This window comes from Anarhichas minor, unplaced genomic scaffold (assembly GCF_050575085.1).
Source record: "Anarhichas minor isolate MPS153535 unplaced genomic scaffold, ASM5057508v1 ptg000025l, whole genome shotgun sequence".
NCBI lineage: Eukaryota > Metazoa > Chordata > Actinopteri > Perciformes > Anarhichadidae > Anarhichas > Anarhichas minor.
Genome location: NW_027466471.1, coordinates 10,006,686 through 10,028,289, shown reverse-complemented (window position 1 = coordinate 10,028,289; position 21,604 = coordinate 10,006,686). Strand labels below are relative to the sequence as shown.

Here is a 21,604-nt window from a genome sequence, read left to right as displayed (position 1 = left end):
GTGTACTTCACGGAAACATTCGGCGTTGTCTGCAGTTATTATGCAAGATAAAGAAAGGCTTTTTGCAGTCTATAATACTGTATGAAAAATAAACGGTTCTTTTCTTTGTGGGGTTTTGTGTAGGAGGTTCTTCAGATGGAGACACAGATGGGAGGGAAGCTTCTGGATGAGCCAAAGACCCTGAACTTTAAAGACAGCACACACAATCTGAGACTGTCAATCCACGATGTGCCGCACACACACTGGAAGAGCAAACTCATCGCCAAGTATCAGGTGAGAGGGATATGCGCATACATGAACACTTGAAGGTACCCGTTACAATATACAGAGTGTAGTCAATGATCTTCACACCCACAGCAAATATCACAGTTTATAGGACCACTTACCTTTAGCCAAACAAGGATAAACTATAGTTAGCCTTTTTGCGAATGTACATTTCTGCCAAACTAGCGATGCGGCTCAGTGTTGGTCTTAATTTTGTGCATTAAGCTTTGGTCCCGAGTGAAATATCTTCACGATGATTAACTTTGATGAATTCCCAGTAACAATAAGATTTACTAAGATTATAAGACTGGTTCCTGCCTGAAAATTTGCTTTACAAAAAACATGTATATTATTAATGCTTTTTTCCAGGAGATCCCATTCTACCAGGTGTGGAGTGGCAGTCAGAGAACTCTTCACTGCACCTTTACCCTGGAGAGACTGAGCCCCGCCACCACGCAGATCAGCTGCAAACTGTGTGTACGGCAGGTGGAAGGGGAGGGACAGATCTTTCAGCTCAGCAACACATTAGAGGAGGTAAGTTTGTAGAGATCCACGTGCACACAGCAAAATGGAGACACTGTTTATTGGCTGTGTACACAACAAAACTGCAGAAGAGAAACTTTAACTCACACTGGCCTAGGACATGATGAGGGTACAGCGGTACATACTAAAAGATTAACACAGTCACACGGGCAAAAAAGAGGCTCCTTCTTCTAACTTCTCCATTCCCGTATATAAGATCTTATAAAGTCAGTAAGTTTTCTTCCATCCGTCAGACAGTCAGGGCTCCTGCTATGTGACTCTGTTCAATCATTCATACTGGGGGCTAGAGGTCACATAACACGAGTGGAATAACTTGTCTTTGATTTTGAGTCCATGTAACCACAAAGTCACTGAATGTGTGCGTCTGTGTCCATGTGTGAACAGTTTTGGTCGAAGGTCAGTCAGTTCTCTTGGAATGTCAGTGCTTTGAATTCTCCCATGGTGTTCATGGGTGACAGCGTTGCACTTTAGAATTCTTTAACCCTTGTTTAACCAGGTAAGTTGATTTTTGACTGCAAATAGAGGAACAGTTGCAGCAGCACATAGGTTTGCACATATCTTGTACTTGAAAAAATGAGAACGAAAAGTGTAGAACCAGTTAAAGAAGTTTGAGGATTTGCCTTTGTGTGTGTCAGGACTGCAAAATCACACAGTGAAAGAAAGACATTGTAGAAAGAAATTGTAGAAATGTCTATCCTGCAATTTTTTTCCTACACTTCCTTCATTATGCCTTCTGCCAAATATTAGAAAAAGAAACAGCCTTATGAGGGGCAGAGCTGTGGCTTGTAACATGTACACAGAAAACAGTATAGGGCCTCTATTTGGGCAATGACATATTGAAATATTTTGTGAAGTGATCAGCTGTAATTCATTTTAAATAGGCCATACCTAATCTTACAATACTATAATCACATCGGATATTTGGCAAGTATGATAATTAGAACCGAATAGCGTCTCATCATTGATGTGTTATTTAAAACACTGTAAGACCCTCAATTAACCAGCCGGCAGCATCCTGCAAGTTGATCAATAAATAGTAAAACAGGTTTAAAGCATTTGTTATTTTTTGAAGAAAAACAGAAATGTCCCTTTGGATCAATCACTCTTCAGCAGCAGCGAGCTTTCTGCTGTAAATTGGGGCTAAGTAGACACAGTAAATAGTAATCATTCACATCAACAGTGGCAGTTGTTGTTTCCTTCTGCCAAGCCACATTCATTAGGCCGCTGCCTCCTTTCAGCCCAGGAGTGGCAGATTAATGCGATGAAGGTTTAGAAAGAGACAGAGAGCGACATTGAGAGCAGAGAGAGAGAGAGAGAGAGAGTGCATTGGAAGCAGATCTTTATATTTGTTTGACTCTTGTATTAATTAGTAGACTTATTTGTAATCGGTCACGCCGAAAGCTGCAGAGAGACGAGCAGAATCCTTTGCCAGAAGGACTGAGATAGAGACCTATTTGAAATCAAATACGATGAAGTTATCTTTGCCAATGTTACCACATAGATGCACATCATGATCCATATTTAAATGTTAAGGCTTTGTCCTGTGTCTCTACTGAATAAGTTATACTGTACACATCAGTATGCCTAAACATTATTTCTATGAGTTCAACTTTAAAAAAAGTTGATGTAACTAGTAATTATTTTCCTTTAACCAACAATTGACCAGTTTCTTTCGGTCTTCCCACACTTTCCAGGACGTCCAGTGCATAGACACGTCCTTGATGGACCCAGCCAGTAATATCACAACCTTAGTGGGACCCAATGCCTTCCGCATTCCTTTATCCATCAGACAGAAGCTGTGTGGCAGTCTAGATGCACCACAGACCAGAGGCAATGACTGGAGGATGCTGGCACACAAACTCAACCTTGACAGGTGACACACACAGACACACACACACACACAAAAACACTCACACACATACACAGTTTGTATCATTTCTTTCCTCTTTGCCTCCCTTATGCATTTTGCTTAGTTTTGAATATCATACAATCAGAAAAATACTCTCCTCAAATGAAATAGCTCATCAGGGTGCCTGTGACCTCTTCAACAACAGAAGACGTTTTCAGCTCAGGTTCAGGTTCAGGATACTTTTATTTGTACCCGTAGGTAGACTTGGTTTGCAATAGAAGGCGAGGCATCTATCTCGACACACATTACAATCAACACAGACAACAAGACAAACATGATAAACGTACACAAGGCTACAAATCAGTAAATCAATACAATTCAGTTCAGAGATGAATCATTCATCTTATTAATCTTATTAAATTACCTATTTTTTTTTCCTTAGGACTAAAAGGTACAAGAGACATCATCACACTGACAAGTTAGCATGTTGATTGTATGTGATTGATGGTCTTTTCATATATATATATATATATATATAATGAAAAACATTGCTTAATACATCTGTACTCTACAGTTTAGAGCACAGAGAGAATAGCTACTCTAAACTAAAGTGCACAACGAATCTGCACACTGGCCACAATTTCAACACACTTCATTAAACCTGCATCCCTGTAGAGTTTGAGTAAACTCCCATGAACCCAGATAGGAAAGATCCAATTGGCCATTTGCATCTGACTCATTCACCAGCAGCTAGTCAGAGGATAATTGGGCACAAGTGGACCTCATTGTCGCAACAGGCAGCCAGCTCATGATGGTGTGGGCATCCAAAAAAATCCCGATCATTTGTAAAAGATGGACAACTAGCCAAATTGTTGTTTACTGCCACATTTCTGCTAAACGCGACTCTTCAAAGGGAACATGATAACATGGAAATACCATCTTTTATCCTCTCTGTAACTGCCACGTCATGTCTGTTTGAGTTCAAAGTATAACTCATTCCTTGCCGTCACATCTCTCCCTCCTCACATGACTTGTGTAAATATAAACAGTGAAACCTGAGCTGTACAAACTTTCACTCAAACAAACAAATTAGCCTATTGTACTGAGAAAACCAGAAAACGAAATGGTGGAAACTCGCTTGTACAAATGCACACACACACACACACACACACACACACACACACACACACGCGTGCTCTGACAGACAGATAAAAAGGTGGATCTCCGCCATTGAGTTCACTTAACAGCGGGATGCACCTTATCACATAGTGCAGACAGATGGAGGCTGAGACTGAAGTGAGAAAGAAAGAAACAAAGTAATAAAGAAAGTTATGAAAATAGCTTATTGGATATTTGAGAGGAAAAAAATAAACTGCGGGAGTAGAGACAGACATTCAGTCTCTGGTTGTGTTTAAACAGTACCAGAGTGTGCCCACAGTATAATCACAGGATCTACAGAGGAACAGAGAGTCTCCTCTTTATCCCCAAAGGACTCAAATCTGATGGCTTTTTCACTTTAAGGCAGCATTGAGATCTTTGTCACAGATGGCTCAGCATCAGACTTTTCCTCTGCAACCATTGTGTACTTGACTGTCGAGAGCTTTAGAATTTACTGTTCCTATGAAAACTGTTCTCCCGATGGACCCGTTGGCACATTTGTGTGCTGTAATGCAACTTCAGAATACATCTATTTTGTATGAAATTCTTATTTCAAATCATTAATTTGATTCATTAAAAAGCGTTTAAATTGAACATACATGATGGCACATTTTCCAAAAAGTATTCACCTCTCACATTTAATTAATAAAAAGTCCTCCGCTCAATTCATTTTTCTTTATATGTAGTTGTTTTATTGTGTGCTGTGTTGTCACATCAGGTGCTTTCAACAGCTTTGCACAACATTTTAGGTTTTAAGTCCTCAAGAGAGCAGTCACATCAGGTAAAATTCATCAATGGTCATTACATTTAATTTGTAATTGATAATAGTAGAAATGGTTCACTTTTCATTTATCAGAATAGTTTATTATATATATATATATATATATATATATATATATATATATATTTATATATATTATTGTATTGTTATTTTATTTTAATATTATATATTATATATTTTTCTATTTTCATTTGTATTCAATGGACTTTATTATTGATATAGTATAATGGCTTTAGTATAATGTTGTTTCATATTTTAAATGTGATGCCTGACGAAGCTCCAGGACCCAGTACATTGTATCTGTAAGACAGTTAGCGCTGACAGGGTGAGAGAATTAAACATTTTACCATATATCGTGTCCCTCTGCTCTCCTCAATGTCTCCAGGTACCTGAACTACTTTGCCACCAAGTCCAGTCCGACAGGTGTGATCCTGGACCTGTGGGAGTCCCAGCACTTCCCGGATGGAGACCTAAATGAACTGGCCGCCGTGCTGGAAGAGATGGGTCGCCATGACGGTAGCTTTGCCTCCATGACAACGGAACACTGCTGAGGCACTGTGGTTACCGTGACAATGACAGAACTCCGGAGACGACGACAAGCAAAATTCTCTCCGGTTGATGCCGCAGCAAGAGCAACGAACGAATTAGATGACTGAGCCGTGGTGATTGAGCACCGGGTTAACACCACGGTAATCATGCCTGCACGGTAACAGACGAGAGATGCTCGAGCTGGTGCTAAAAACTATGCGTGTATCTTTGTGTGTTAATTAGAGCAACGTTTCAGTGCGCTGTGTGACCGAAGGAGACATAACCCAACCCGCAACACAAACACAGTCTATCAGGAACAAACAAAACATACACACGTCTGGTGTAATACTCGTTGTTTTCTTGTTGTTACTTTATACTGAACAAAGAGAAGCAGAGAAAAGAAGCAACGGAGGTACTGACCTTGCAAACCCTCTATAGGAATGGAACAGAATCATAAAGGGAGGGAAGCTAAACTGATTACAAACGAATAGGAGAAGTTAGAGTGAGGAAAAAGAGGGAGTGAGTCAGAGACGAGACTCTTTAGCAAGGCGAGAGTAAACTAAGGGAGAGGATAAGCTGATTACAAAAGGGAGGCAGGACGTAAACATGGACTGATGGAAGTAGCCGCAGGTGATCCTCTGTACAAACAGGATGGAGAACGGATAATGAGAGAGGGGAGATAAAGAGGTGATCCCTCACTTGTGAGCCATGGCTGTACTAGTTTTGCCAGTACAGTTTCTTGTCTTTATATCGTTTCCTAGGGAAAGCTCTGTGTATTCTGCTGTCCATATGTGTGGATCGTTTCCCGCTAACAGTGTGTCATTTGCTACACAGTGACTGTCAATCAAGGGTCCTGACCAGAAACAAGACTAAGACCACATGTTTCCCCTTCTTATGCTAACATCATAAGGGATGTTTAAATTTGTGTTATATTAAGTATCGAGTTTGTGGCTTACCTCCAATATGCATTTAGATATTAAGTCCTCCAGGTCACAGGAAGTCAAGAAGTACTAAGTCAAAGAGCAACTGAACTTGCTGTCCATTTGCCTTTAACTTGTGCCTCTGATTATCTTATTAAAAACACAGTCCAAAGGTGACAACGCTCCTGATGGATTCAAGTAAACGCCTATTTCTCGTTCTCCGTTTTCAGCAGTGTATGATTGTGACAGACTTGTAAAACTGTCTGTTTAGAGGTATATTCAAGATTCCACCTATGATAAACAGATAAACAGGGCAAAGAGGCAGACTGTCAGCTGCATTCTCATACATAGTACATAATATGTTTGTTTTATTGGAATCAGTGTTTACTCATTTTAAAATGGTATATTTTTATTCAGGTAAATTAAAGAAACTGCAAAACAATTTCTGTAGTTGTTGGTGCGTTCACCAGGATCTTCAAGTGACAAATGCATTCCTTCAGTAAAATCAAGTGTTAACTTGTGTTGCTTCTGCTCCATTCCTCCCCAAAGAGGAGTAGTTTGGATGAGGCTCTATAGTGCAGACGCAGGATGCGGAATTCCAGCCATGGCTATACCACATCTGGTTAACCACAACCTCGATTCGAGGAGTGTCTCTGATAGACTGTCACGGCTTGTTTCTGGACAGGGTCCAACTCAGAGAAAAGTGAAAGGAAGCAAAAAGGGATGAACTAAAAGATAAAACACGAGTGTTTTTAAATACGGTGATATACAAACTACCATAGTATTATGTGATAGTGAGTTAAATACAACTGATATCATTCATTACCGCTAAATGTACGCAATATACTGATTTTATCAATCATATTTTAATTTACTAAAATATATATAGCCTACGAATATGTATTTCTGACAATATTTTTGGCTCTCATCACAGGATGTCAGTTGTGTTGTCTGCCGTCAGGCCACGTGTGATTTCAATTGTGGTCACCACCATGACTTGATCATGGTCACTAGCACCATCCAGTGGCTTTTGGAGAATAGCAGCATTTACATTTTGTCTGAAATGTGTAAATACATTATTATCATGTTCATTCTAATGACCTTTTAATATCATAATATTTTTGTTCAGTGGTCATTTTTGTGTTATTATTTTTCTTGCCATATTTGTGTTTTTATAGGTGTGACCTGTATGTAACTTATCAGTTATTTGCCCTTTATCTAAAACAATGTTCTGTCTGCGACTCACATTCCAACTCGTGGTGTATTTGTCGAAAAAGTTGCAATTTAAAGCTAAATCTCAAAATACCAACTCAAGGGGCCTACTGTATGTAAAATGATGTGTAATATATTTGTGTTTTGCAGAACATATTGTGGAGCAGGGCTGGCTTTCAAATGTTTGTGTAGACACGGGTCAACAGTGTCTAACTGAAAGATTAAACTCCAACAAGCCAGCTTTGAGGGAGGAAAAACAGCCTTATTTTTAGTGACTTTCAGGGCTGTCAGATGCCCCCTGAGGACGGGAAATCTATTCACCATCTAGAGGACAAAATTAACTTTCAGCTCAAAGGGAATACAAAAAATCTGGAGTTAAGATTCTGCTCCGAACTACGGAGAGACACCATATGAAACGGAACATCAGGTATGCAGGAGATACTGAGGAGGATATTGTAAAGAACACAGAGTAGGCAAAGACTATGTTGAAACAAAAGGTCAGCTCTTTACATCTTTGTGACAGTTGTCATCTTGCGGCTGTCCGCACAAAAGAAAACTTTGAGACAGTAATTTGACGCATTGATTCCCCATAAATATGGGAGGAAAGAAATCTGACCTCTTGTTTTGATGTAAAACCAGACGTAGAAGGCATGCAGGCCTCAAAATTAGGAATCCTTTTTATTTCGGACAGCCTAATTAACCAAATTAGAAAAGGTGTAAGGTCAAATGACAGAGTGGATGTTTTGTATGTTTTCAAATGTAACCACAGATTTCTATAAGTTTTCAGGATTAAAGCCTAAAACATCAAGTCATCAGTATATTTCAGAAGAAAATATCAACCCAAAGTTCATGACAGTGTCTCATTCATATACAATGTGATCATCAACATCTCTTATTAATAACTCAAGTGCAGAACAGAAAATCAAATGACAACTGATGAAACGTGTGCAAGTAGAGGATTTGTTAAGAAATGGAAGTTACAAGTTACAGTGTAACCACGATGTGATCCTTGGCATGTTGTTAGTCTACAGTTTACCAGCAGGACAGAAAAGTTGAGTTTTCATACGAGGATGGCAAATGTTAGGCCTCCAGAAGGTGATCCTTCTTGATGTGGAAATGAAGAAGGTAGTGTTAAGATAACAAATGATGTAAAAAATATTTTGTATTCACAATATGTACAGTTGTGTACTGTCAGCTATATTTGGCAAATTTGAGAATATAAAAAAGAGCAGTACAGTTAGATACTAGTTTGTATGTTTCTTTCTTTTTTTGTAAAAGCAGTGTCTACTATGCAAACTTGGCATTGGTTATCATGATAGCAGTCTATAACTAGAGCTGTGCTTGTAAGTGCATTTTTATTTTACTATCAGGGGTGATTTGATTTAGTTAGTGTGGGGTAGTGATGGTCCACTTTTGCTAATTCTGGCACGCTTCATGAATCTTGCTCAATCTTGCTGAATGCTCGCCTCTCTATTTCCTCTAACTGTTTTCTGTACAAAGTGTAAGAAAGAATTTTTAAGACAATTAATAAATTATATTTATAAGCAATGCTGAAAATGTGTAGTGCCTATGGTGGCTTATTTCTACAGATATAATGGTTTGAAACTTTAATTTCTCTCATATGACAGCAACATGGCAGCGTGTACTGTGAGGTCCGAAATGTATGGATGGGATTAGAGAACTGGTTCCTTTTGAGAACCAGTTCCTAGTTGTCTGATTCCTTGGAATCGCATGCCTCTGGGACAATCGGTTCCATTTTCAATGTGTTTTGACAATTCTGCATGCACAATGACATAACGCCACAAACATACTGTATCAAGTTTCAGATTGTTTGGGACCAGAGCATGGCAGAGAGGAAAAAAAGGCAAAAAAGCATGGCAATACTAAACCTGAGGGGACAAACCCTATTGTTTCCCTGAGAATGATATATTGTGAACAACAAATCCGTGTTGAAATCGAATAGGGGGGAAAAGTAAGGTAAGCTGTGTGCCATTCATGAAAATAATCAGGGGGAGTATTGAAATGGTTTTATTCATGAAAATAAATCACCAATCACAGTTATGAAGCCTGTTAGGCTATTTCTTGCAGCTGTTAGTAATATTTATAGAAGAATTGTGAACTTTAATAAAACAATTTTGGATCATGTACTTAACCACTGCATTTACAGGAATATTTGAATCCAAGTACATTACATTACATTACAGTCATTTAGCAGACGCTTTTATCCAAAGCGACTTACAATAAGTGTATTCAACATCGGTTTTCGAGAGAACAACTAGTCACCAGAAGTAATAAGTGCATGTCCCTACCTCAAACAAGCATCTAAGAGCATAAACCAGAGCCAACGTACAGTGCAGAAACAAAGGAATGCAATAAGTGCCACAAGCTAATATAAAAAAAACAAGTGCAATAAGCTAGTATGAATACAGTAGATGCTAGGTAAGTGCTAAGCGGAAGGGTAGGCCTTCTTGAAGAGGTGAGTTTTCAGCCTGCGCCGAAAGATGGGCAGCGACTCTGCCGTCCTGACGTCAGTGGGGAGTTCATTCCACCACTGTGGGGCCAGGACAGAAAACAGCCGCGACCGGGTCGATCGGCCGCAGGGACCTCTGAGCGACGGGGCAACCAGTCGCCCCGAGGTAGCAGAGCGAAGTGGTCGGGCCGGGGTGTAGGGCTTGACCATGGCCTGGAGATAGGAAGGAGCTGTTCCTTTCACTGCCCTGTAGGCTAGCACCAGAGTCTTAAACTGGATGCGGGCTCTTACAGGTAGCCAGTGTAGAGAACGGAGAAGGCAAGTTGTGTGGGAGAACTTGGGGCGATTGAACACCAGGCGAGCTGCAGCTTTCTGGACAAGCTCCAGAGGTCTGATGGCCAGCGCCGGGGCTCCGGCAAGTAATGAGTTGCAGTAGTCCAGGCGGGAGATGACAAGAGCCTGGATTAGCACCTGCGCCGTCTCATCAGTGAGGAAGGGGCGAATCTTCCTGATGTTGTAGAGCAGGAATCTGCAGGAGCGTGTAACCGATGCAATGTTTGCTGAGAACGACAGTTGGTCATCCAGGGTCACACCCAGGTTTCTCGCAGTCTGAGTTGGCGTCACCACGGTATCATCAATGGTGATGGACAGGTCTCGGTGCGGGCAACCCTTCCCCGGGAGGAACAGTAGCTCGGTTTTGTCCAGGTTGAGCTTGAGGTGGTGTGTCGTCATCCACTTCGAGATGTCAGCCAAGCACGCAGCGATGCGTGCCTCCACTTGAGTGTCCCCGGGGGGAAATGACAAGACCAGCTGGGTGTCATCGGCATAACAATGGTAGGAGAAGTCATGCGAGCGAATAACAGAACCCAGAGATGTTGTGTAGAGCGAGAAGAGAAGGGGGCCCAGGACTGAGCCTTGCGGAACCCCCGTAGTCAGTATGCGTGGTTCCGACACAGAGCCCCTCCATGACACCTGGTAGGATCGACCTGTCAGGTAGGATGCAAACAGGGAGAGTGCAGAGCCTGAAACGCCCATCCCCTCGAGGGTGGATAGGAGGATCTGGTGGTTAACAGTGTCAAACGCCGCAGACAGGTCCAGGAGAATCAGGACAGAGGAGAGAGATTTAGATCTCGCTGCATGAAGCGACTCCGTCACCGCAAGGAGGGCTGTCTCAGTCGAGTGACCCACTTTGAACCCGGACTGGTGAGGGTCCAAGAGGTTGTTTTGGTGGAGATAGGAGGATAGTTGAGTAAAGACAGCACGTTCAAGTGTTTTGGAAAGAAAGGGTAGAAGAGACACCGGTCTGAAGTTCTTGACATCAGAGGGGTCAAGTGATGGTTTCTTCAGAAGGGGGGTGACTCTAGCAGTCTTGAAAGCCGTGGGAAAGTATCCTGAAACAAGAGATGTGTTCATGAGGTGGGTGAGAAAAGGAAGGAGTTCAGTCGCAATAGACTGAAGAAGAGGGGAGGGGATCGGGTCAAGGGAGCACGTGGTGGGGCGGTTAGATGTAACAAGGTTGAGGACCTCGTTAGGGGAGAGGGGAGCAAGATAGGGTAAGATGGGGCATGGAGAGGGGAGGGAGAGCTGTGGGGGAAGAGCTGGAGATGGTAGAGAGGGAGAGGGTGGACAGGGGGGCTGAGAGAAGGAGGATCTGATATCGTTTACCTTCTTGTCAAAGAAGTTGGCGAAATCGTCAGGGAGAAGGGAGGACGTAGGAGGAGGGGGTGGGGGTTGGAGGAGTGAAGAGAAAGTTTCGAAGAGTTTTTTAGGATTGGAAGCAGAGGTTAGGATTTTGGAGCGAAAGAAAGCAGCTTTAGCAGTAGATAGAGTGATGGAAAAAGTGGAAAGAAGAGCTTGGAAGTTAAGAAGGTCCCCCGGGAGTTTGCCTTTTCTCCATTTACGCTCAGCCTCTCTTAGGCTCCGTCTGTCATTACGCACTGAGTCCGACAGCCACGGGGCAGGTGGGGTTGGCCGTGCAGGCCTGGAGGTGAAGGGACAGAGGTTGTCCAAAGAAGAGGAAAGGGTGGAGAGGAGAAGATCAGTAGCAATATCAGGGGATAGGAGAGAGAAGGCTTCAGGGTCAGGGAGAGCAGAGGTAACAGAAGATGAAAGATCAGTATGTTTAGTATGTTGAAAAAAGTCATGAAAGATTCATAGTATAGTATGTTGAATAAAGTCATAGTATAGTATATCGAAACAATTCATAAAAAAGTGATACTACTACTAGTACTATAGTATGACAAATATAGTATGAAAAATGTTATATGTCGAAAAATGTAATATTATAGTTTTTTGAAAAAAGTCATCGTATAGCAGGTAAACAAGTAAAAAAAATCATATTTAAGTATGTCGTGAATGTTGTGAAAAAGTCATAGCATAGAATGTCGAGTTTGTGGAAGAATTCATAGTATAATATGTAGAAACAATATCTTAAAAAAGTCATAGCATCGAATGTCGAAAAATATCATGAAAAGTCACAGTAAAGTATGTCGAAAAATATCATAAAAAGTCAAAGCATAGAATGTCGAAATCTCATGTGAAAACGTCATTGTATAGTATGTCAAAAATAGTCATGAGAAAGTCAGAGTATAGTATGTCAAATAATATGAAAAAATGACATGAGATAGTACGTCGAAAAATATGAAAAAGTCATACTAAAGTATATCAAAAAAGATTGCGAAAAGAATATAGTATAGTATGTTGAACAAATTGACATTGTAGTATGTCAAAATCAGTAATGTAATGTCAAGAAAAAAGTTAGTTTATAGTTTGTCGAAATAATCTCAAAGTCACAAAAAGACAGTATAGTATGTTGAAATAATTTACAAAAGAAAGTCATATAATAATTAATAAAAAGCCATAAAATATTATTTCATAAATTATTCTTTGGTAAGTCAAAAGTCACTGTATGTCATAATAAAAGTCACAAAAACATAGTATAGTATGTCATAAAAATCCATAGTATGGTAAGTTAAAAACTTTTGTCATAAAAAGTAATTCATAGTATGTCCTAAAAATCATAATACAGTGTCATTAAAACGTCATAGTATATCAAGTAATGAAAAATCATAGTAAAGTGAGTAAAAAAACTCATAGTATAGAAAGTCATAAAAATCATAGTATAGGGAGTCATAAAATATCAGTATAGAAAGTCATAAAATATCAAAGTATAGGGAGTCATAAAAAGTCAGTATTTCATATAAAGTGATATTTCAATGTTACAAGGTTAATTTATTGTCAGGGTTGACAGGCTTTTTCAATGGAACGCACTAACTTTCATTTTTGCTGCATAGGGGGTGTGATCACACACACACAAGCAACTTATAATACATACTTAAAACTACTAATGCAAATATTTAAATAAAAATAAAATTATTTAATGTGTGTATTTATGCAAAAAAACCACAATAGACGACAATTAAAAAAAATTAAAACAGACACATTTCGATTTTTTTAGTTCGGGACGGTCCACCCATCAACTCATCAGGAATCGATAAAGAATCGGATTGAAATTGATAATGAAATCGTGCCATTTGTAGACCATGAATATATACATTTGAACGGCAATGCTTTGACTTTATACCTTTTTTTTCTTTGAAATTCATGAAAATATGGAGAACGTGCCTTTACAATAAGATGCAGCGCCAAGTAGCTGGTTGGTCTGCACCTCATTCAGCCACCACAAACTGTGCATCAGCCATGTGGATGAGTGAAACACTTTATTAGGGAGAATGTTCATCCTTTTCACTGAATTAATAACAGCACTTTCTCTCACAGACAACTACAGGTACAGATTAAATAAGGCACAACACCCAAGAGGAAAGAAAGGGCATGTATAACACAACACATCTGCCACACCTTTGACAGTGATAGAGCCTTACATTATTTTAGTTGTCAGAAATAAAAAAACAAAAACACAACTCATCGACCTGAAGCAAAGTTCATCAAGGATAAATGGACTAAAAAAGAGAAGCTAAAAATGTATCAGCAGACCACTGTGGAAGACCTAACAGTCTGCTAACCGTGATGATGAACGGTTCAAGATTTACCTTGAGAACTATTTCTTGCTGAGACAGAGCTGATAAAGCTTTCTAATACTTGACTGCTACCATGTGAACATTTAAATCAGCGGAGAAACTCGCCTGATAGAAGCCAGGTGATGGATTTTTTAAATGACAATCGCCATTTGATTTCAGTGTAATAGCTGCAAATGGTTTATTATGGTGAATAAGTTCAACATGTACTTTATTTTATATGTATGAGGCAGCCTGGTGGTCAGGTGATGGTGATGTCCACTGGGGTAATTCTGGTGCTAGTTTGGTGATGGCCGTGGGCGTTTTCTAGGTCCAGTCTCTTTTTCAACAATATTGTGTGTATGGCTGTTAAGTGAAGGCTTCTGGTCCAGTTGCCTAAAACACACACATCCATCATCAGCCTATTTATGGGAGCCACTCTGTGTTATTGGGAGTGTCTGAATGATAGCAGTCCCCCGTGACAAACAACTTGTGATACCCCTAAACTAACACAGGCACAATTCCACACATGTACAATAAATCACTATATCATCAAACAAGAAGTCACCAATACAGTTAGTGTGCAACAGTTTCTGTAATCGCTTCGGAGCACCTACGGGTGGCATCGTTCTGCTTCGATCGCTTCATTACTGCAAAGCCCCCCTCCCCTGACACAGGGCAAGGAAACACAGAGGCATGTGGAGCCTCAATCCAGATTTTATTTGGACATATCAACTTTATTTTTCACAAAGGGTCTAAAAGAGTTTGAGTTTTACATGGAAAATAAGCTTTTTCAACTTTCATATCCAGTCAAAAATACAGATGAACCTTATCTTCAGTGTCGTCAAACGTTAACTCCGTAAAAACACTTTTAAAGCCTCAAAAGTACACCTTTTTTTCCTGCCACATAGTGTCAGTCATTGTAAAATAAGTCAATTTAAGAGTGACAAAAGTGTGTTCGATCCAATTACTGTAGAACATAAAAGCAGTAGTGGGTTGACAGTGTTTTGATATCAATCGGACCTTCATCTACAGGTAGGGTAGCTTTCACAGAAAGCAGTGATATAGTATTCCACTCACTGATCAGTAGCTTGTTTTGCATATTTCTGCAGCTACAGTGCCAAGTTAAACTCAATCTTTTCTTCCAGGGCTTTTGGAGAATGTGAACAGGACCGTGAGTTAGTTTGAAATGACAATGTCTCATATTCTGTGACAGGGCCACACTGGGCCAGATTGTTTTCTTGACTAATTTTAGTTCTAAATATTTAACCACTGGAGTCCTGAAACACATTTTTTCGAGGGGGACTCGGATTGTAGAATTCTGGGCATCTGGACTCATAAAGTGTGTGATCCTGCGATCTTCAAGTGGTGATCTTGCTTCCTGTCCAACCTCCTGTTCCCAGGAAAAAGGAGTGTGTGGCCTAGACCAGAGCCAGTGTGATTGCTATAGTGCCCTTTCTATGTGTGTAAACACACGCCTGGCAGTGCCTGTTCACAGCTTGATGTCCTGCGATTCTGACATCCTGGCAAGTGTCTTTTTGACCCGTAGGGCTGTGAGACGGGAGACCGGGTTGTGGGCCCAGCATTCTGTCATCAGCTTCCCCATCTGTCTCAAACACTGAGGAGTTACAGATTTATGTTAGGAAGGTCATTACTTTGTGAATTTGTGTATATACGTGTGTATACGTAGCCTATTTTGATGCATTTTACCTCATCGCTGGTCCATCGATTAGGAAAGGATGGTCGTAGTCTCTTGATGCAGACCACCTCTCTCATCTCTTCATATGAAGGGTCTGTATGAACTAACTCATGGTACGGCAACTGGTACTCTTCAAGAATCCCTACAACGAATAAAAAGGAAACACACTCTGTTCACGTGTCAAAAATCTATGCTGCATAGCCATCAAAAAAGTACATGCTTGTGTCAGCCTGCCTTTTAGGTGTTTGTGTCAAAAAAGAAATACATTAAAAGTGTATCTACCTCCTGAAACACAACGGCGAGCGATCTCCCAGAGAATGAGCCCAAAGCTGTACATGTCGGCCATTATGTACGACTGAAAATGACTTCTGTTCAGAGTCTCGTCCAGAACCTCTGGAGGCATGTAGCGCTTTGTACCGACTCTAGTGTTGGGAGGGATGTCTACCTCATTGGTGTCACTGCGAAGATCAAAGTAAGAATTTTAAAATGAAAGATGAATGAGCTATGCACATTACTTAATCCTCAAGTTCAAAATACTCTCTACCATATCTTAAATTCAGCACAATATGGATTCAAATCAAGTAGAGGAGCATTTCATCAAATCATGTTTAATAGCAAAACATGTGACTGATTCACTCACCTGATAAACTTGACTGCCAGTCCTAGGTCAGCTATACAGCAGGTCCCATTTCTTTTCACCAGTATGTTCTTACTCTTCAGATCCCTGTGAGCAATGGCAGGTTTGCCCTGGGTGCCAAAGATCTCGGTGTGGAGGTGACAAAGGCCTGACACAGAGGAGTAGGCCAGTCGCAGCATGGCTTTGTTGTCTAGAGTGGTTGATTTTAGGTAGTCATACAAAGAGCCATTTTCATGGTAGTCCGTGATTAGGTAGAGTTGGGTCCAGGACCCAGTTCCTTTAATATCAGCAGCTATGAAACCTGTGAATGGAGGCAGAGTAAACAAGAGGTAAACAGGCAGGGAGTCTGTTATCTTTCTTTCTTTCTTTGTCTATTATTTATCCCCATTACTTATAACCAAGGTAGTAACTATTTCTGGGGTCTATACAAAAATACCACAAATACGTCATTTTAATCTAAAGGAAAAAAAGGAAGAAAAAAAACAAGCAAACAAAAAAAATCTACAAGAAACAATAAATCAACAACAATAAAACTGCTAGCGAAAATGATAACAAAACAAAAACCCACACCTTTAAAATATTCAATACTCACAAATGCTCAAAAACACGATTTAAAAAAACTTGCATATACTGTAGTTGTCGAATCATAAATAAACCGAGACGGTTCATTATGTAGGACTGGTGTTCTTTGCAATCAGGTGTTTCCTTAAACTCTTTTTAAAAAGCAGGGTCTTACTTGTTAAATGTGTAATGTCTGATGGAAAACCATTCCATATTTTCATTCCTCTAAACACAACAGTACGTTGCCTAGTATTAGTTTATGAAACAGGAAGTGAAGATCAACCTCTTGATGCATGCCTATATTATTAAAGTTATGGCCATTACTACTAGGAATTTGGTTTCCTTTGCCTCTTCCACAGGCACCACTGTACAGACAAATTCAAATGTGGCTTATGTTTAAGTTTAATATTTGATCCAAATACAATTATTTTTGTTGTTGATAAATTAAGAAGAAACTTTGTACTCCACGCCCACATTACCACTGATTGTAATTCCCTATCCAATTCATTAGACATTCCTTCAATTGATACCTCTTGTAAATATAGTGTTGTATCATCTGCATACAGAACTTCTTTTCTTTGATTGAGAACAAGAGGAAGGCCATTGGTGGATATAGAGAATAGTAATAGCTTCCTTTTCGTACACCACATTGTAACTCCCACAGGAAGTCTGTCTCCACTGAATCAGTTAGGCTTAATCATAGAAGTAGTAATTACTTTTGAAACTAGTCATGCAAAGTCAGTTTTAAGTAAGTAATTTCAAGCATTAAAGTTTGTTTATTTTTAGGAAGCTGTCCTGTAGCCCTCAATGAACATGTTAATCTTGGCAGTTGTCTGATTTGTGGTTTTCATGACGTCGATATTATAGATCCTAGTGCTCAATCCAAAATAAATGTAGCATTGACTGTGGAAGGCCACATTATGCACTGTCTGCATATAGTCTGTCTTCAAGTTCACAGGCAAGTGATCTTTTGCTCCACTACTTCATTATTATGCAACTTGTAGTGTTTAATTATACAAGCTTTGGTATGCAGTCTGTTGTTGTCTTCTTTATAATTTGTTGGGGTGTATGGTCTCTTGGCTACAATTGATTTGTTTTGGCAGTGAGTGCAGTGCAGTGCAGCATAGTTAACAATGGACATAGTCCCACTCCAACTATGGCGTGTATTTATTGTTAATTTTGCAGTCACCTCTCAATACACCCCTTCATCCATCCGTGCATCCATAATTTAGTATTGTGATGGAGCACAAAGAGTCTACTTAGATTGAATTTAAAGACATGAGTAAATGGAAAACACAGACAAATAGATTGACAAAGAGGTGCATACAGACTTCAAAATTACAGATAGAGACTAGAAATCTAGAAATCAGTAATGAGAAGGGGCAGGAATTAAAGAAGTAATACATGACACATGACTTAAAGACAGGAACCAGTCTTACCCAGTATGTTCTCATGTCTCATCAGGACGGTCTGGTAAATCTCAGTCTCTCTGAACCAACTAGCCTCCTCAGTGGTAAAGAATACTTTAACAGCAACTTTTTCTCCCCTCCATCTGCCCATCCACACCTCGCCATACCTCCCCTTGCCTATCTGCTTCACCATATGGATCTGCTTGGCTATTGTTCGCTGCACCTACGGAGGAGCAACAGGTGAAAAAGGGGTTAGTTCCAGCACATTTAGCTCCTTACATTTTAAGTGCAACCTGAAATAGGAGTATCTCACCAATAGAGGGAGCCCTGAGCCTGAGCCAGAGCTTTGTGACTGCTCTATCAGGTCCCTCAGAGATTCTCCAGGGGGGATGTAGGTCTCATCCTGCTCCAGACCAATGCTGTACCGAGGACGAGACTCCTTACACTTATACCTGTAAAAGCACAGAATTATTCAGCTCTTTCAAAAGTGTTGCTGGAGAATGCAGTACAAAGTGTGAACATATCTGGAGTTGTGTGTATTTGATTGTCACATATAATTTACCTGAAGTAGCAGAAGACAATAATGACAGCCAGAATAATGCTGCACACAGTGACTGAGATCAACAAGGCCATGTGGTGGATCTTTCCATCTACAAAGACTGGAGAGGGGAGGATGAAGAGGTGAAAAAAAAGGTATGCAGGATGGCAAGAGAGGAAAAGTGCAATGGCACAGAAGAGAGGGGAAGGATAAAGGTATGAAGATACATGAAATAATGTCAGAACAAAACATCTCAAATCAAAACCTCTAGCATCCCTAAAACATGGGGGGAAATAATGAAAGTGATACCAAGACATCAGTCATTCTTACAATTAACTTGAAAGAACCACTGTCCAGTAAATCAAGGACAAATCATATTTCACTCATCAATTTTTCATTTTCTTCTGGCACACACTGTTTTCCCTCAAGGCCCCAAGTCAACGAAAGGAAGCCGTCAGCCTAGTCGATGAATTCTCTTCCTGATCCCCTATGATAAGGTTTCAGATTGATGACTGCCCTCGGTGTCTGCTGGGGCTTGTGATTTCCCGGGGAATCTAAGCTTACCGTCTCTCAAATACACAAAAAGACTCTCACACTCGCACATGGTGTATAGTGTTGTTCACAGACACTATATTCTCTGTGTGGTATTCTCTCGACACCCAGCATATTTGGCGAGCTCCAGGACATTTTGACAGTAACTCCTGCTGTCTCCCCCACTTAAGCCATCTTTGACTCACATCATGATATCTCTATCTCTGACTCCTGTGAGCTGGAACGCCATCATTCACAGTTCTCGGCCCTGTATCATTGCCACACTGTCACTGTCACCTGTCAGCTGGAGAACAAGTAGCTCTTAAAAATCTTTCTTGTGTTTCATGGGCAAGAAAGATTTGTGGAGGGATGAGAGGAGAGCGATAGACAAACTTACGAGGGGGTTTGAGTGGTGGCAGTGTAGGATGCAGGTTTTTGTTACAGTAATCTTGGTCTGTGCAGCACTCCAGTGATCTCCTTTGACGAGCGTTCCCGGTCTCCTGGAAGACAGAAAAGTGTTTCTTTCTTGTGTCATTCTTTCTTTCTTTTTATAATTTTTGTGTTCAGTTGTTGAATAAACAATAAACTGATTAGCCAATATTTATTCAACAATTTTGACAATCGTTGCATTTTATTTTCTCTGTTTTGTTTCATATACATATATCTTTATTTATATCTTTCAATTTTAAAAAGGGGTTTGAAGATGTTACATTTGTCTCTGGGATATTGTGATGTACATTTTTAAATATTAATCTAATTAAAGGTATTTGATATGAAAAAAAATCTAAAATTAAATTGAAAAAAAATCTTAACTAATCAAAAATGTATATTATTTATAGTTACAGCTTTAAATGTAATTTTGTGACAAATAAGTCACATAAAGTGACATGAGTATAGTCATGTAAGAATTGTCTGCTTCTTTACATCTAAATTAAGATCTGAGATAGAGCATGCTACAGAGATAATTGCAAAAGGGAGCAGTTATGTGGATTGTCATGTTACTATCATCTACTCACCCGACACTGAAATTCTGATCCTCGGAGCCCGAGGCATCCTGCAGTCTGGACCGGCACCCCTCCCTCCTCCTCCACCATTGTGAAACAGTAGCCATCAGTCCTGGAAAACATGGACAGTATGTAAAGCAACCACTGAGACAAGAGAATGTCTCACGTGTGGACGTGTGTTACATTTGTTGTTTTTTTGATACTCCACTCCTTACAGTACCTGCACGTATTATTGGTTGAATCTTCGGGGCAGTGGTGATAACAGTGACACCACAGTATTCGTTCGGAGGATGAAGCAGGAGCTGTGCTGCCACTAGTCTCCTTCCCACTCTCCACTGAATCCTTACTGGATGCTCTTAGTAGCATACTGTCCAATATATTGCCTATAAAAAAGGCAAAAAGAGGAGAGAGGGAAAAACAAGTTGAAACCACATGCATGCATCATAGATTCATGAAACATTTTAATAGAGGAAAAAGCACTATCACTGCTAGGATCAAGTATTGCATTATTAATGCCATCAAATGTTTGGGCTCATGCTACTGGAGGGTGTTTAGTCTAGAGAGCATATCTGCAAAATAGAAAAGATCTGCAGTAACACAGCCAGACCTAGGGGGTTACATCATCTGTGAAGCTTAGTGAGTGGGGGGAAAGAAAGTAATGTTAAGTTTTAAAAAAAAGGATTTAAGTCATAAATAAAGAGCAAAGACATATATAATGTATTTAATATTCGGTGAAACATGCTCAAACATATTTCTAAAAGGTGTTTCTGCCACGGCCTCTGCTTTTCATAGTTTATGTCATGAGCAGAGCAGAGCCTCAGCATCCACCGAGTTCCCCTGAGGAGAGGCTTTTTATCTTTACTCCCCCAATCTCTGCTGCACTGGTATACACGCTGCAGGGAGTGACGAGGTCAGAGCCAAGACAGCAAATATCAACTCTGTGCACACTTAGCTGTATTCACATTATAAACCCAAATATTCACAAGAGCCAGCTGACTGAACTGAAACATAATCTAACTTACTATAATGCCTCCACGAAGAAATGATGACAGACACATTTAGTACGAACTTGTACACCTGATACTGTGTCACAGCTGATTTTTTTATTTTTTTATTTTAGCTCCTAAGAATTAGACTGAAGCTGTTGTATTCCCTACTTATAAGATCTTTACTCTTCCAGCATGATCATTGAGACCAGATGCTTAACAGCTGCAAGCAGAGATGGTCCAAAATAAGCACGAGTCCTTCCTCTCTGACATGAACTACGAGCAGATATTGAACTGAATCTGCTCTCCTACTCCTCTTTCAACTTCTCATTATTGAGTTCAGGTTTCCTTTTTTAAGCAGGTGCTTCTTACAAACAATGAAAATCAATAAACACACAAACAGTATGTGTGAAGGGTACAGTCAGAATGTACGAACCATACATGTACATGAAGTGAAGTGTAAGCGGTTGAGGTATCCTTCTTAGAAAGTGAAAGCACAAA

The 21,604-nt window shown here is 40.1% G+C and overlaps 2 protein-coding genes across 2 annotated transcripts in view; one reads left to right on the top strand and one right to left on the bottom strand.

Annotated features, from left to right (window-relative positions):
• The window catches only part of LOC142957592 (netrin receptor UNC5C-like), a 174,477-nt gene extending 165,671 nt beyond the window's left edge, over positions 1 to 8,806 (top strand). The window contains exons 15-18 of the mRNA XM_076099516.1: positions 124 to 273; positions 634 to 798; positions 2,502 to 2,680; positions 4,981 to 8,806. Coding sequence (XP_075955631.1) covers positions 124 to 273; positions 634 to 798; positions 2,502 to 2,680; positions 4,981 to 5,146 — 660 coding nt within the window. The 3' untranslated portion in view covers positions 5,147 to 8,806. The remainder of the gene's footprint in view (positions 1 to 123; positions 274 to 633; positions 799 to 2,501; positions 2,681 to 4,980) is intronic.
• A 6,424-nt stretch (positions 8,807 to 15,230) lies between these two features.
• On the bottom strand, positions 15,231 to 20,498 carry LOC142957374 (bone morphogenetic protein receptor type-1B-like). Its single transcript, XM_076099153.1, has 10 exons — positions 20,338 to 20,498; positions 20,130 to 20,229; positions 19,511 to 19,613; positions 18,607 to 18,703; positions 18,358 to 18,496; positions 18,075 to 18,267; positions 16,078 to 16,375; positions 15,720 to 15,895; positions 15,449 to 15,579; positions 15,231 to 15,356 (listed from the first exon to the last, which is right to left on the bottom strand). Exons 1-10 carry the CDS (start codon positions 20,481 to 20,483, stop codon positions 15,231 to 15,233), a joined length of 1,509 nt encoding a protein of 502 aa, XP_075955268.1. The 5' UTR covers positions 20,484 to 20,498.
• Positions 20,499 to 21,604: the final 1,106 nt, after the last annotated feature.

Excerpts from the sequence above, each read along its gene's own strand:
- LOC142957374 (XM_076099153.1), bottom strand. The coding sequence starts at position 20,483 with ATGCTACTAAGAGCATCCAGTAAGGATTCAGTGGAGAGTGGGAAGGAG. Across the intron at positions 19,614-20,129 it reads GATCAGAATTTCAGTGTCGG|GAGACCGGGAACGCTCGTCA; the intron begins GTGAGTAGATGA and ends TCTGTCTTCCAG. Across the intron at positions 18,497-18,606 it reads ATTGTCTTCTGCTACTTCAG|GTATAAGTGTAAGGAGTCTC; the intron begins GTAAATTATATG and ends GTGCTTTTACAG.